The sequence below is a fragment of the Amphiura filiformis genome, chromosome 6, assembly GCF_039555335.1.
Source record: "Amphiura filiformis chromosome 6, Afil_fr2py, whole genome shotgun sequence".
Taxonomy (NCBI): domain Eukaryota; kingdom Metazoa; phylum Echinodermata; class Ophiuroidea; order Amphilepidida; family Amphiuridae; genus Amphiura; species Amphiura filiformis.
The window spans coordinates 12,510,211-12,527,228 of NC_092633.1; the positions used below are offsets into that span (position 1 = coordinate 12,510,211).

The following is a 17,018-nucleotide window of genomic DNA, read 5'->3' on the forward strand; positions in this document are numbered from 1 at the left end:
CAAGTTTCATGTCCATTCGACAGTTTTAAGTAATTTGACCTCAGATGACCCCAAAATGACCTTCCCAAAATTTGACTCCAAATGTTGACTGTACCCACCAAGTTTCATGCCCATACGACAGTTTTAGTAATTTGACCTCAGATGACCTCTAGGTGACCCTGGATGACCTCAAAATGACCTTCCCAAAATTTGACTCCAAAGGTTGACTGTACCCACCAAGCTTCATGCCCATGCGACAATTTTTAGTACTTTCCCAAAATTTGACTTTAAATGTTGACTGTACCCACCAAGTTTCATGCTCATACGAGTTTTTAGTAATTTGACCTCAGATGACCCCTGGGTGACCCCGGATGACCTTCCTAAAATTTGACTCCAAATCTTGACTGTACCCACCAAGTTTCATGCCCCTACAACAGTTTTTGCAAATTTGACCTCAGATGACCCCTGGATGACCTCAGGTGACCTTGACCCACTAACCAATACAAACTTATGCTGGGGTCAAGATGCACCTAGTACAGGGATTTTGGGTGGATCACCGCATCAGAAGGCATTTTACACATAAAATACACGTAACCCACACACAATGCAATTGAATAACAGGCCGGTACTGTACAGTGCCGCTGGTTACCAGTTGTTCTCATTTATGTAATCAGCAATTGGAGCCTACAAAATGTGGTACATTTATAGTGTACGGTACTAATATGTGATATCGGGAATTGACACAAATTTTACGGTAACAAAATCAGTCATACCCAGAAAGGATAATATTCGAATTGAGAAATTAATGTACGTGTGACTTGTTGTACTAAAGATGCATCCACCCACCAAGTTTGAGGAACATGCTTCCCCTACTATGCTAGTCTGAGGTGCTCTGACGATAACACTCCGATCGCCATGCAATCTACGTTTAGCTTTAGTAGGCCAGTAGGCCAGTGGGACAACGGAATCACTACGTGAGCGAGCTACTACTACACTAGTCTGAGAAAAGAGGCAGACACAGACAAACAGATTCTAGTGAATAAAATAGTATGATGATCAGTTGTAGCAACTACAAATTTGAACGTTTGTCAGGGGTCAAACCCCACCATTTATTACTACACTAGTCTGAGAAAAGAGGCAGACACAGACAAACAGATTCTAGTGAATAAAATAGTATGATGATCAGTTGTAGCAACTACAAATTTGAGCGTTTGTCAGGGGTCAAACCCCACCATTTATATTCCCCGCACTTTTTAGACAGACACCCTTTTGATCAAAAATTGAACCCCCATACTTATGCAGTGTTTGTGAGTGACCAAAGCTTTATACAGCATTACTTTATCAAATTCGGAAGACTGAACATCGGCGCTACCGCCGTTTCATACAGTCACTTTCTGCGCCATCAATCCATTTCAGAATCCGAATTGATGCAGAATTTATCCTCATCTATGAAACACTCATGATTTTCTTATTCATCTGAAACATTTGCGACATAATATTGGCAAAACTGCATCACTGCAATCATCTTTCGAAAAGATACGACTTTAGATTGTTTACAGCATTACTTTATCAAATTCGGAAGACTGAACATCGGCGCTACCGCCATTTCATACAGTCACTTCGGTCTATTTTATCACTATCTGCGCCATCAATCCATTTCAGAATCCGAATTGATGCAGAATTTATCCCCATCTATCAAACACTCATGATTTTCTTATTCATCTGAAACATTTGCGACATAATATTGGCAAAACTGCATCACTGCAATCATCTTTCGAAAAGATCCGACTTTAGATTTTTTATCATAAACACATGGGCATTTGGCAAAGGGCTGAGATCCTGATCTCTACTCTCTACACAGCCGCTGTGGTTCAGATCGCTCCACTTCTAGTGTGAGCAAGCGGGCCAAAGCGGCTGGTGTATAGAGACTGAAAATGTTATTCATTCATAAAACTCACGGCGCGTCGATTCTACTACGGGTGACGTCGTACGAATTGAAAACATCAGCAAATTAATTTTTGACATTTTCTTTCCAGATTTATAAAGAAAATATGAATGTTTTTCAACAGATCATCAAATTACTTTATTATATTTTTTTTCAATTGGTAGCGTTACACACACGCTTTATATATTGCTCCCACGCTTTTTAGAAACCCACCCTTTATTCCGCAAAATTTATTTCCCACCTTTTTACAGATTTTCAGAATTCCCAACCCACACTGTAGAAAGCGTGCCAGACAAACAATGATAATGAATAGCCATGTGACCTTCGCTGCCGAGATGTTGTTTTCAGGGTTGTCAAACCCGCGATTTGGTAACCCAATTAGGCGACTTTTGAAGATTTTCCCCGGGACAATTTCCTGCCCTATTAAGCTACTTGCGGTTCCGCCATTATGCACTATGTGCGGGAGAGCCTCGAACTGGCAGCATACATGAAAGGAAGAATTATGTAACCTTACACAGAGCGTTATGACTAGTTCAATTCCCATTCATGTATGCTGCCAGTTCGAGGCTCTCCCCACACATAGTGCATAATGGCGAACTGCAATAGCTTAATAGAATACAAAGGGCAAAGAAAAAAATTGGGCGACTTTTTCGATTATTTGACCTGCGATTCGGGCTGAATGTTTTTGGCAACCCTGGTTATTTAGCGTTAATTTAACTAAATTACTACGCTGGTCTCTAAATATTTTGAAGTGTTGTCCCATGGTAACAAAACTCCCGAGAACTCAATAAACAATCTGGACAAAGGAATCATCCAATCACGTTTCTATCCATGTGAGATCACCGCAAAAATTCATGATAAAAGGTCACTTTCCCAAAGAAAAATAGTGCAATCCGGCAATTCCCGCCATGATCTCTGAACTTAAATTACTCAGACCAAAATAATCTCTAGCGCATACAGGGAACCAAGCAAAACGATAGAAATGACTTGTTTCTCAAGACGACTTTTGACTTTTCTCACTTCAAAATAAGTACTTTCCCCACCCCAAATCCACTTCTAAAGGAGTGCAATCGATTGCTAAATAACTAAGCAAACCTTGGAACGTAAATTCAAAGCCAAATATCATAAACAAAAGAAACCTTAGCATAAAAAGCAAGAACACAAGTGGCCAAAATATGTAGCAAAAATTTATTCCTCACTGAGTGCAATGAGTAAGGCTCACCTAGCTACGCTAAGAGCCAAAAATGAGCAAACTCTGTGACTAAAGGGTGAGAAATTTCCTTAAAATCAGGTGATTTGACATGAACTGGCTCTATTTGTCGGAGCAATGCCCATGTGCCAATGCCGCCATTATGCTAGTACCCATTTATAATACACCCAGGTGGAGAGAGATGACAAAACTCAAGGCTTGTCCTTGTCTACTTGGGTACAAAACAGTAGTACAACCGCTGGGTTAAAACCCGCAACCTTTTGATTATATTATATACAACTACGAGGCCGAGCTTTACCGCTAGTCCATCGTGCCAGCACTGAATGAAAGTCACAGGACAGACTTGGACTCGGCAGCAGTCAAGAACTCGGACTCTGGCCTAAAGGACTCGGATTTAGACTCTGACTCATTTCAATGAACAACGATGATGTACATGCATGTACTTACCAATAAATGATTCCCATCTGGTGATTTGCCTGTGTAAAGTAGTGTGGCAGGAGTAAGCCTTACAGATGGCTATAAATGCAAACAAATGGAAAGAATACAGCATTAGGTAAATTTAAAAGTAATTCTTGGCCAAGTTCGAAAACTCGGAATGCTAGTGGCTCCACAATAAACACACACACATATAGTGCGGTACAGAAGAAAGCATACATGCGCCTTTCATTGCGTGTCACACACTATGCTACATGGACGCAACAGGTGCAATCGAGCTTGGCCAAGAATTATTTAATTTACCTGTAGATAATGTGATGCATTTAAGTATATTGTAATAAAAGTCCGAAATAAAATACAAGTTCAAAAATGTTCAACTTAAGGTGGTACGGTACTACACCCCTGGCCAATTTTGTGCCTATTTTTGCATTTTTTTCTCATAAATTATAGGGCATTGGTGACAAGTAAGATATTATAGGGGCAAGAACTATAACTAGTGCACTGGAAGTTTTATTTCAGCGTGCAGACAACAGTTGTGGAGTTACAGTCAAAAATGAGGGAAACCAATATTTGATCAATAAATTAATAATTACTTGTCTTGAGTCACTGAAATTCCAGTGTAGTAACTGGATTCCTTACCCCTATAATATACATAACTTTTGTTATCCGTGTTTTATTAGTTTTTGAGAAAAATGCAAAAAATAGTCACAAATTTATCTAGGGATGTAGTACACCTTAAGGGGGTACTACTGTATACCTCTGGCCAATTTCTGCCTATTTTTTTGCCTATCTCAAAACTTATAGCACATTGGTGACAAGTACATGTAAGATATACATATTATAGGGGCAAGGACTACAACTACTGCACTGAAAATTCAGCAACTCAAAGCAAGTAGATATAGTCCTTGCCCCTATAATAGACAGATATGACTTGTCACCAGTGCAGTAGTTATAATTTTTGAGAAAAATGCAAAAATAGGCATAAAATTGGACAGGGGTGTAGTACCCCCTAAGGGTGAGAGGCTTTGTTATTCCAAATGACCATTATTCCAAAGGTTCATTTTTCTAAAGGGTCATTACACCGAAGGTTCATTAACTACGAAGGGTCCATTATTCCAAATTTACCACAAGGTTGGTAATTCCTAACCTGGGTCAATACAGCAAATTAAAAACAAGATATGTTAAGTCCTCTGAAGGGTTACCGGTACTCAAGCAAATCCCCTTTGGGGTAACAAAACTGTTTTCAAGAAAAGGACCATTTTAAAACTTCTAGTTGGTGCATTTAAGGGTCATTTTAAGGGGGTCCTACACCCCTGACCAATTTTGTGCCTATTTTTGCATTTTTCTCAAAAATGATAGTGCATTGGTAACAGGTAAGGCCCTTCGCACTTGATTATTAGTTTCCTGTTTACCGCCCGCGTCCAAAATTAAAAATCTCAAAATAATTAATTATTTTATTTTTATTTCTAATTTTCTCCTTTAAGGGGGGACCACACCTCAACTTCCCAAACCCTTGTAAAAATGGAGATTTTGTCAGAGGTAAATTGTACTATTTCTGAGCTTTAATTTGGTCTTTGTTTGGTTACAATCGGACATTGCTATCTAAAGTTATTGCCAATACAAGATGATAATTCACGGAAAAGTACTAGAAATAGCAGCTCGTTCTTATGTTATTACTATATAAATCATTCATTTTGTATTTTATTGTTTTTCAAGCTGCGATAGTTAAGGAATTTCATAACAATATTATTTACAGCAAAGTAAACAGCAATTTATGGTGTAAACTGTTTTAGTAATTTGGGAAAAATATAAATCAATACAAATATCAATATTTAAATGTAAGTGTTTCTAAAATTTGAATTAAAAAAAACCAATTAGTGTTTCTAAATTTAAAATGCTAATATCTCAAAATGGTAATTTGGCGATGTCAGAAGTTTGCCCCCAAAAACTTTTCCACTTCCCATAGGTCTATGACCATGAAATTTGGCACACATATACTATTTGTAATGCTCTACAACTTAATGGGAGCTTTTGTTGATATCTGCTTTACTTTTTGATTTATAGGTCTTCAAATTCAAATCCAGACGAAAAAATCTGGTTTTTTGACCAAACGGTTGCAAAGCTAATACCTATATAACATATCTGGATAGTAAATAGTAAGTTTAATGTTCTCCTTAATCATTATTTTTTGGGGGCAAAATTCACATTTTTCCTATGCCTCATTTGAACATATTTGACCTTTGACCTCACCTCATTTGCATATACATATCGACACACACAAAAAAATATAATTTTCCGAAACTTCAATCTTTGTGTGTTACATTGATATATAACAAGCCATACTTCTATTATTAATAGTCTATGAACAAGGCCATTCAAAATTCCACCTAAAAACGAGGTGTGGTCCCCCCTTAAAATAACTTTCAACTACGGTACTTCTACTTGCCATTTTCTGACTTTAATAATATCAACAATAATGATGAATGAACAAAGAGTACAACTCCCCCTTCACTTATTTATAAAATCAAATATTGTTGTGAAATAATTAAATGCCTGCTCTAGTCAAAACGAGTCAATAGTTGCTTGTAATAGTTCTAACTAAATAAAGAAAATAAAAGATAATTAATAATTAAAAGTCACCTCATCCCTTTTTCAAAATCTTAAACAGGAAACTAATAATCAAGTGCGAAGGGCCTAAGATATGTATGTTATAGGGGCAAGGACTACAACTACTGCACTGGAAATACAGCAACTCAAGGCCAGTAGTTATTGATTTATTGATACAATATTGGTTTTCCCTCATTTGTGACTAACTCCACAACTGTTGTCTGTACTGAAATGTACTGTTGTCTCTTGTCTTCCTTGTCACCAATGCGCTATAATTTTTGAAAAAAAAAAAAAAATAGGCACAAAATTGGACAGGGGTGTAGTACCCCCTTAATGATCCTGAAATTTCACAAAGCGTGTTTCCCTGCTTATTTGCATCAGGACATTGATCACCCAAACATTAACATTTGCTCAAGAAGTCTACGCACAAATTTGCTCATTGATGGGCTTCACATTTGAGGATAGAGACCATTGCATTCAAAATCTAGTTGGATTTATAGCTGAAGCATGATACCATGTAAAGCAATGGAAGTTCAGAAACTTGTACCGGTACATGTATGTAAACCCAGCCGATCACGATGGGTGATTGCATCAAAAATGTTGCTATTATTAAGTATTTGTAACTGCACTTCAATAAAATTTTGGACTGTTCAAAATAGGCAACATTTTCTCAAAAGATGTAGTTGAATCATCAAATAACTGCCATCCAAATTTAAACAAACAGAATAAATAAATGCACAAATGCTGACCAACCGAAAATTGATAGCAATGGACTCTCAAAAGAGTGAATCATGTTTAGGGTTAGTGCAACTTTGTGGGTGTACAACTACATACATTGATAGAGCTGGTATATATTATAAACCAAGTATTTAAGGCTTGTCCAATTGTCAAAAGCCGTAACTCACGTAAACAATGGGTGTAGTGTACAACCCCTGTTACTTTCCTATTCAGTGCGAATGACAATTTTGACATCCTTGTCTGTTTACAAACAGAGAGATAGACAAAAGACCTGTCAAAACTGTTCCAGATCTCCAATTCAAACACTCTTGAAGTAACAGAAGTATGGTCCACATTTATTTTAGTGATTCATGCAGCATGAATAGGAGATTAAAATTTTAAAAGCTGTTAAGTGGGACAATGTGCTTTTTTTGTCCAGTTTGCCATCAAGATTTCGAATGGAAACAGTTCAGACCCAGAACACAATCATGTCAGTAAATTAATATTGTGTTTTTGGGACCGATTATTCGGATTTATAGGGTATGTTTTGAAAATCTCTGGTCACGCGTCAGCGTCACATACATCATTACATGTACGTCCTGCGAAACTTGAGTGGTCCCTTCACTCATGAAGATACCGAGTTACAGTTACACTTACCGTACTGGAACTACTACTAACTATTCATGTACAACATACATGGCATGCAGGAAGGTCATGATTACATCAAAAGGACCAAACTCAGTCAACATCAATGTCAATGAATGTGTTGAGGCAGCCGTTTCGGGCACACATCTAATCTATGCGGCATCAGTAAGCACATGCATGTGTAGGCTACACCAGCACGACCAGTGCTCTGGGCTTCCGCTATTTTTAAAGCTGCGCCTAATGATTCACTGACTGACTGACGTCACTAGCACTGGAAGTGTCCATTTGTGTGTCAATAGCGATTTCTTTGTTTTGCCTCGAGGCTTTATCACTATCAGTTTCAAAAAGGTTTATCTGACACTGAAAACTAACATTTTGTGGAAAAGAAATACAAATTTCTTATTCACCTGTATTCACCTGTCATGTCGGGCTCTTGGGAAGGTAGAAAAACCTTATTGTGCCCACCTCAATACATCCTAACACTCACTGCACATTACATAATAAGGGTATTTGGCTGAAGAGGACTTAGTACACCGAAGCCTGCCATGCCAGAGTTGACCAACACCATGTGTAAACTTGTTGTACTCCTTGGCCATTGCTTTATCAACTCCAGTTTTAAACCTATTAATGGTTTCAGGAAGGGCATTCCATTGGTTGACAACTCTTGAGCTGAAGGTGTGTGACCTCAGGTTGAGTCTTGTGTGCTGTTTCTGGATCTTGTAGGTGTGTCCTCTTGTGCCAGTCTTGCTATCGTCCATCCTAAATAGGGTTTCTTTGTCTATGTCGTTGATACCCCGTGCATGATCTTGAAAACTTGTATCATGTCTCCTCTTATCCTTCTGTATGCTAGAGTTTAGTTCACCACGTAAACTTATGGCTCAAAATTCGGACCGCTCGCCAATAAGTTTACTGCTTTCTGTGTTTTGAAATTTGTTGACGTTTTAACGATCCCTGATTTCCGGTCGCTTATTTTCGCTGTGTCACGTCACATGCATGACGCTGGTGGGTACCAACCAAACTTCAGAAAAAAAAACCTCGATCGCCGATATTAACGATGTGATATGGGACTTACATAGGATTACACAGAGAGAATTTTGCCAAAATTTGACCATTTCCATTTAGCTTGGCCCTACTTTGTCTGCGCTATATGAAAAAGGACAGTCTTAAGTAAGTAAATGTACAATGATTTTGATGTTTTGATGTTTTGGGAGACTGGGAGGGTTCAGAACCAAAAGATGATGGCGCCTATTCTTGACTGTGTAATATTCCTTCACCACATTATCGTACGGTAAGAGGCTTATACGATGGACAGATAGTATCAGTTTGTGAATGAGGACATCGTATAAGTTCCTTGTACTAGCTAGAGTTGGTAGATTCAATTTCTTTAATCGCTCTTCATAAGTCATCACCTTCAAACTTGGAACAATCTTGGTAGCTCTTCGTTGAACCTTCTCTATTAATTGGGCGTCCTTATTGTAAATTGGATTCCATATGCTATTGGCGTACTCAAGATGTTTTATTATATCAGTGACAGTGCATGAGTGTTTTAATTAAAACAAGGGATTCGAACCCTTGACCCTTGGGTTTGCATAGGACTGTAAACCAAGGGTCAAGGGTTCGAATCCCAGGTCCGGCTCTTTGTGTCCTTGAGCAAGACACTTCACTCTACTTGCTTAGTGCTTCGGAGGGCACTTTAAGCTGTCGGTCCCGTGTCCATGCATATTTTCTCACATTAATGTAGTGTGCACGTTAAAGAACGTCACAGGCTATTCGAAAAGAGCAGGGGATCATCCGGTCATGTTGACTGTACTTCAAAATACACTCATCTACTCTAGGTTCCAGAGTAAAAAATAAGTACAGCTTGTCTGTACGCAGTGCGACAATACTCATACATATGAGGGAGGCACTTATACGGAAGAAGAAGGTGGCTTTAAAGCCTGCAGAGCCTGAGAGGCATGTACATGTATATGTAAGAAACACAAACTTACCTTTTGCGCAGCACTGTCAATATCTGTTTGGTTGTAAAATGATGCTACAGGGCTGGATTTGTCATTTGGTTTTAAATCATAATTGGTGGTAAAATGTCGGAGTGCCTGTGGAAGAACTTGTGCCTTTTGAATTGTAGATTTAGCACTTGATGCAGCTTGTGATGAAGTTGACAGTTTTCTAATATTTCCTTGCACAAATCTGCTCGCCATGTTTCTTATCGGCAGCGAAAACAACAAACTAAACAATGAGGGGAAGAGTGCCAACTAGATCAGAGAAGATGAAATTTGCTGAAGACAAAACCTGATGATTATCGCATCTTGGATTTGAATTCCAACTTCATTTGAAACTGATTTGGGGCATTTGTGTTAGCCCCAAACCTTTCCGCCTAAAAATAATCTGGGATGAAAAAAGCTAAAGCCATGCGACGAAATAATTACAGTTCACGAGTCAATGAAAACTTGCAATTGCATCAGTTTGAGTTCATGTATGAATGGTGCATGGATGCATGAGCTTGTTGAAAACAGCTGATCAGCTTCGGGTGATTTAAACGATGTTTTCTTCTTACCAGCTACCGCTCTTCGCATTCTTTCTCTCTCTATCACTGTCTGTGGTAAACTTCAGTACTTAAGTTCTAGAATTATCGCTGAAATAATGAGGCAAAAGCCCCTTTTTTAAGATAAAATACAACATCAAAATCACCCGTACGTACACTCTCTCATCACGAATACAATGAATAATTTCTGAGGTTAAATTAGGGTCAAGTATAATCTACGCATGTGCAATAACAAGTGAAAGCTGAAAAAAGGTCGCGTGTCCTATGCGGGGATCCACGCCCATAAGAGCTCATGAGCATGAAAAACAATTTAATTGTGAGACATTTTTTGCGGCATTGTCGAATGAAACACACCTTTATGGCTCAATGTAATTTTGTCATGATGAATCAAGTCTTAGCTGTCTACATTGAAGGAAAAGGTGCTTTTTAAAGTTTATACGGAGTGTTTTTCTTTTTCATATTATGTTTACTTTTTTCTATGAGTGAGCACCCCCGAGTAAGCATGACTGAAAGTCGTGACTGGCCAGTGGACTGATCTTTAAATGATTACATAACACAGTCCGTTATAAACATGAGCAATTAAATATCAATCAATCAATTTTATATTAAAGTGTATTTTTATTTATCAGTGGGGTGTTTTTATTATGTTTTGAAACTGAAGTGTGTGAAAACACAGATGCTGAAAATATCCCAGGGAAAATACCCGGGGGAAATTGGATCCAAAACATAGAAATTTTACACGAGTCGAAGACGAGTGCAATATTTTTCTATCGAGTGAAATTTAAAACAAAAATAAAAGCCTTTTTTTTTTCTTCTTTTTTTTTTATGAGACTGACTTGGTAAAATTTGAAATTTATAAACTTTGACTGATTTGACCTACGGTACCGGTAACTCAGTACAAGTGTAGGCCTAATACCGATCAGCCTATTTATCCCCAACTCAACACAAAAATTGACAACCATGAGAGTTAGGCCCTACCCAATGACGTAGAAAAACATAGATCGCTGAGCTCGAGCTGGTACGTTGCCGTTTCATTGACAATCACACACTGAATAAGCCATTATGAAATGAAGGGACCTAACAAAATCAGCATCAAATACAACTAAAATGGAAACTGAATTTACTCTAGCATGTATGGATTAATAAAATTAAATAAATTACTTGTTTTAGCATATTCAACTTTACTGTGTACTATTTTTTATCAAAATATTGCTAAATAATAAAGGCAAGCACGCTCCTAAATCTAGTTCATTCGCCCGTTGCCATGCAGCGCTACAGGAACGGCGACTGAAGGCGAAATTTCGTAAAGTGGTAGAGTTGTTTAGCGTGGCAACACTGATGAAATACCAGATTCAGACGTGTTTGCCTTTATAATTCAGCAATTTTTTGATTAAGACAATGGTATACTGGGAAATTTAATGCGTTTTAATACATGATTTGTTCAACTTTGTGATCTATACAGCACCCAAACCGGGACCCAAACCTGCTTCACAGATTCGGCGAGCAGGGCACTCTATCCTTTCTACCTCATTGGCCCTACCAAATATAGGCTAAATAGCGCGGAAAAGGGGTAGGGGAAGGTGGGGCATAACGGAACACTTAACTTTGAGGATGCTCTGTGACGTCACCATAAGTAATATGACTGTAAAAATTATATGTTCAGTTGAAGTTTGTATTTACCTTTAATATACCATTAACTAATATAACTTGAATCTTACAATTTTTTATAAAAATGAAGAAATATTTTCAACAAAAAAAACCGTTTTGCCCCACTATCGGGGCAAAACGGAACCCCTATGGGGCAAAACGGCACCCTGGGTGTAAACTTATATCAGTTGTTCCATCAGTAGGCCCTAGACCTAGTTATATGTAGGCCTATATTCAGTTACAATATTAAGTGGGCCTACCATCTCTGTGGAGTGAGTGGTTAACTTCTTATAGGCCTAGTAGGCCTATAATAGGCCCTATGTATGACCAATATTTGATCAGAAAGAAATATTCAGTAGGCCTACCATCTCTGTGGAGTAACTTTTAATCATTAATTCTATCTGTAGGTCTAGTTATATGTCTATGTTTCAGCGAAGTGTTTACCATGTTCGAGTAGGCCCCTAGATAACGCCTACATTTCCTTGAGTGAAGACAAGTTATGTCCAATTGGGGCAAAACGGAACCCATCTGTGGGACAAAACGCCCGGGGCAAAACGGAACCCTGTTCCGTTATGCCCCACACCTAGGGTTCCGTTTTGCCCCATACCCGATTTTTTAGAAATAGGTTGCATGCATAATACATCGTAGCATATAGGCCATGCACTTAATAGCCTACAGCTCATGGCTAGTACCTTCGTGTTTACAATATACACAATTATTTGGGAATCCGATATTAATGAAGTAAAATTTCAGCGCATTAAACATCTAGGGTACCTGCAGGTAATATGGGACCATTAAGGACGTTTAGCTTTATATGTGCATAAAAACTATAGAAGATGCCCAAAAGAGATTGTTATGATGAACAACCTGTCCTTTAAGATTAATAAAACAGGCAATATGTTATCTTGTTTTTATGTTTGTTTGGACGCTATGACGTCAAAATGACGTCATCGTCAAGTGTCCCATATTACCTGCATGTGCAGGTAATATGGGACACTGTGTTATCTCTATGGTGAAAATCAAAATGTTCAGAAAATCACTCTTTTGTTCTAAAAACATTTTTGTTAGGCCTACATGATTTTGAATGTTAAATGCAAATTTCAACAAGAAAATTCAATTTTCTAAATAGTTTTGCTTTTCGCATTGACAATGCACACAATTTCCTATGTGTCCCATATTACCTGCACCCATTCAGTTGAAAATCAGAGAAAATGATCATTTATAAAAGGAAAGTGCCACTTTTCAGTGGAATTTTACCTGCTGATAAGCTTAACCCATCACCTAAAGATCATAAAAAGTGACAAATGCACCCTCAGTAGGCCTACCAGAGTATTTGGATACACAATCATAAAATGTGGCGTCATTGATTTTATATCAGGCCAAAAAAACGACGTAAATTTTTGGGCAATTTCACTCTTTTTGGCATTGATTTCCAAGAGTTTGATACACAGACTCCAAAACTGCATTTCTAGAAGCACAATTGATGTGTCTAAACACTTAACAAATCAACTTAAAGTGTGTACCTTCTCTAAGCTACTTTTTGTTAAAATGAAAACAGGTGTCCCATATTACCTGCTGTCCCATATTACCTGCAGCTACCCTACATATCTTACACCAGACGGGTAGTAATTTTTTGACTCGATCTTGCTCGAATGTCAGTGGATTGTTTCAGATAAAAATTTTGTTGTAAATCCTCGTAGCCATACTTGTGTTCCTCAATATAATTTGCATAGACGGCAGTATTGCGAAGGCCTATTTTTCCAGGTGGTTCCGTTTTGCCCCGGGGTCCGTTATGCCCCACCTTCCCCTACTTTGTTTTACCAGTAGCGAAATTGGGAAAATAGGGGGTATTTAATTTGGACAGTCCCTTATTTTGAAAAAACAAAGAAATCTGAAGCCATTTAGAACTAGAAATTTGATGTTCGATGTTTCTCTGACGCTGTTTCGGCTCTATCTCACCCAAAGTTTCCATTTAAAAAAAAAAAAGGTCATCATGACTCACCCATTGACCCCATATTTTTTACATTTTGCTCTCACCGAATGCCAAAAATCATGCTCTCACCCATTGACCCCATATTTGTTACATTTTGCTCTCACCAAATGCCCCTCATAGGCCTACTGCAAAAGTGCCAGCCGCCTACACCTATTATCCATTTCATATTGAAGTGCCATGCCATGCCCCCCCCCCCCGGTTTGACCCAAAAAGTCCCATTTTACGAACGTACGGTAGCGATCGAAAAATATTAGATTTTTTATACCTTTTTGGTCAAAAAAGGTCCACTTTTTTTTTTACAAAAAGGGCCATGCCACTTTTTCAAAATCCACCCATGCTACTTTTTCAATCAGTAACCCCCCCCGAGCATGTGTTCTTAAAAAATATGGGGTCTTTGGGTGACAGCGACGCTGAATACGCGTCCTAGGCTATAGGCCTACATAGTACATACGCGTCACCTCCAAAGTTGGAGTTCAAACAAAGGGGACTTTTTTGGCCTCTGACGATTGGGGGCAATTATGGGCAAGTGTTAAATTTAGCGCAATTTTATGAAGTTTACATTGCAATTATGCAACTTTCAAAATGACCCATAATAATATAGCACCTACATCGTTTTGAAATTAGCGCAATTAGGGCCTATATATATGCTATACCACATTTTGAAAATAGCGCAATTATGAAGTCCAATCTCTCAAAATGCCTAACTTTCAAAATGCTCAATGATTTATAACACAATAATTAACCATATACGTTCAACACACTATGTATCAGCACACCAAAAGTTTCGAGAATGCTCCAAGTGGGACCATACTCTAGAACAGCCCCGCAGGACTCAAGTCACAAGAAAATGAACTCCAGGGTCGGAGATTGTCGTGATATAGCGTAAAAGGTTCGAGATAATTTACGTATGCGGTTGGAGATAATTGGATTTTTGTCAGAAGGCATGAAAATATGTTGAAATGATGCAAAATGCTCATTTTTAAGTTGTCCAGTACAAACAATTGTTTATTTAATTAAAACATTGGAAGACCGTCAAACAGCAGCCTGGTCTGGAGTCCGGAGACCAGGGCAGGGGACGACGGAATATCATCTGGTTTTAGTCAGGACCTGGGCATAGTGCACTTACGTCCACGGCGAATTCACCGTGACCTTTCCAGCCATAAACCCGCTTATTGAACATGTTGAAGATTAAACCGATATATGCAGTACTAAACCATTATTGTCCAATGCAAATTATCACCTGATGATATTGATCCAATGAGCGACCGAATTGTCCGCTACGGACGACTAATCCAATCGATAATGACTCTATTGACATGTACGAACAGAGCCCCACTGACCGAGCATATCAAAACGTTTTAGCTGTGAGAGACCCTTTGCACACTGCGACTTATTACTTCTTTCCAACACTGCTTATAGGGATCACAAGGTCAAACGCGATCTCTGTGTATCGCTCTATGCATTCTCAGATTACCATTCTTAACCTTTGGTGAAATCTCAGCATACCAACCGTGTCACTGCACGCACTGTATACAGATTGCGGAGAGACCAATATACCTGGTTCATGCAGAGGTGATATGGGGGTTTTGCTTCAGAAGTTCATATACTCCTTTTATAGTTTTTTCGCTATAAGCGAGTGAGATACTTGGCAAATCAGATTATTTATTAGATGAGAAGCTTGGAAACATCCCAAGCTTCAATTGGATACCAGGAAGCAGGTATACAAATGGTGCCACGACGTTGTTGCGGTTTGAGATAAATGGTCAAAATACATAGAAAAGCAGTAGAAAAGCTGAAAAACGCGGATCTCAGGCACAGATCGGAGCATTTCTAATACATAGGCGATGGTAAATAAAAATTATTTGCGAGTAAACAATACCATCTACATTGTTTTCGATGCGATTTTAAATTGCAGGACATTCTCATGCTTGTTTTGGTATGAAGAAGCATGATATACGACTAATAATGTCAAAGTTGTGGGGTTAGTAATACAAATGTTTTGAGAAAATGTCTGAATTTTGTTGATGTCAGTGGACGGTTGTTAATGGAATGAAATAAGAAAATGATCAATGACGCTAGGGTACCCTAACGTTTTGATATGTTTTGGGATATTTTTCACTGGTTTGCAGCTGTTTGCTGTCATTTACTCATCAAGGCGGAGTACCGTTATTATAAGGACTATGCCAATTATTTAAAGATTGACATGTAGAGAATAAGCCATAATTGATTGACAGAAAGTACTAAATTTGTACCTATGACGGTTTTATGACGCCAATCTTCAAAATACGATCAAAAATGGCTGCCCGGTGAAGTAAAATGTGCATTGGAATAACACGGCGAGTTTGGATAGATGGTAGGATTTCTTTTTAATAAAAATGTATGTTCCCCCGTTATTAAAGCTTGTACCGGATTGAAGATTCAGATATTTGAAAAAGAATAAGTAATTGAAACAGAGAGAAAGTACTAAAATCATAGCTTTTATACTTTTTGATATATGATACTAACTAGTTCATCCCCAATAGCTACGATACAGCGCTACCAGTAGGGTTCAATTGCCTATTGTGAGTGTCCCTGTGTTGTGTGCATACATGTTGTAGTTAACAATAACTGCATGATGGTTTTGCCAGGGTTTTACCAGGCCTGGGTTTTATCAGGTGCCTGGGTTCATAGACATACCACCTAGACCTATTACTGTCCATCCCTTACCACAGCGGGAGGTGAAGCCCCGTATCCAAGGTGATATTGACGGATTGACGGGGTTACTAGGCGCGGAGAAATATTGCGTACATTCTGACGCGCTCGTTTGCGTGGTTACTGCGAGGTTATCGCCCGCGTCAAATGCAGCATGTTCCGTAGACGCGAACACGTCTGCTTATTTGCGTCTGGGTTGCGTCCTTGTCAAAATCGTTGCTATGCAGTAGCCTGAATCCTAGCTATGCAGTGTTGACTTCACTACGCGAACCAAAGTCATAGGTCTAGGTTCTTGTTTGTCTGGGCCTGGGTTTTATCAGAGCGCCCTCTTATAATACTAGGCATCGGAATTTGATTTGAGAATCGATGGCGCTAGATACTTTCTTGAACGTACCTGGGACAATAATATTTATTTGAATTACTTGCAAAATACAAAGTAACAAAATAACAACATTAATTTTATACACACTGACTTTACATTTCTTACACATGACAAAAGCAAGTAATTCAAGATGAGTGAATGGGCTAAAAGCCCAAACACAGAAGTGCCCACTCATCCTGCACATGAATAAAAAGAAACTTGAAAGTACAAAAAAACCAAAAAACA

General features: G+C 38.5%; 1 protein-coding gene across 1 annotated transcript in view; it reads right to left on the minus strand.

Annotated features, from left to right (window-relative positions):
* LOC140154981 (branched-chain alpha-ketoacid dehydrogenase kinase-like) overlaps positions 1-10,262 on the minus strand; it is a 43,922-nt gene extending 33,660 nt beyond the window's left edge. Inside the window, exons 1-2 of the mRNA XM_072177645.1 lie at positions 9,527-10,262; positions 3,582-3,650 (exon numbers count right to left, since the gene is read on the minus strand). Coding sequence (XP_072033746.1) covers positions 3,582-3,650; positions 9,527-9,736 — 279 coding nt within the window. The 5' untranslated portion in view covers positions 9,737-10,262. The remainder of the gene's footprint in view (positions 1-3,581; positions 3,651-9,526) is intronic.
* Between the last annotated feature and the right edge of the window lie 6,756 nt (positions 10,263-17,018).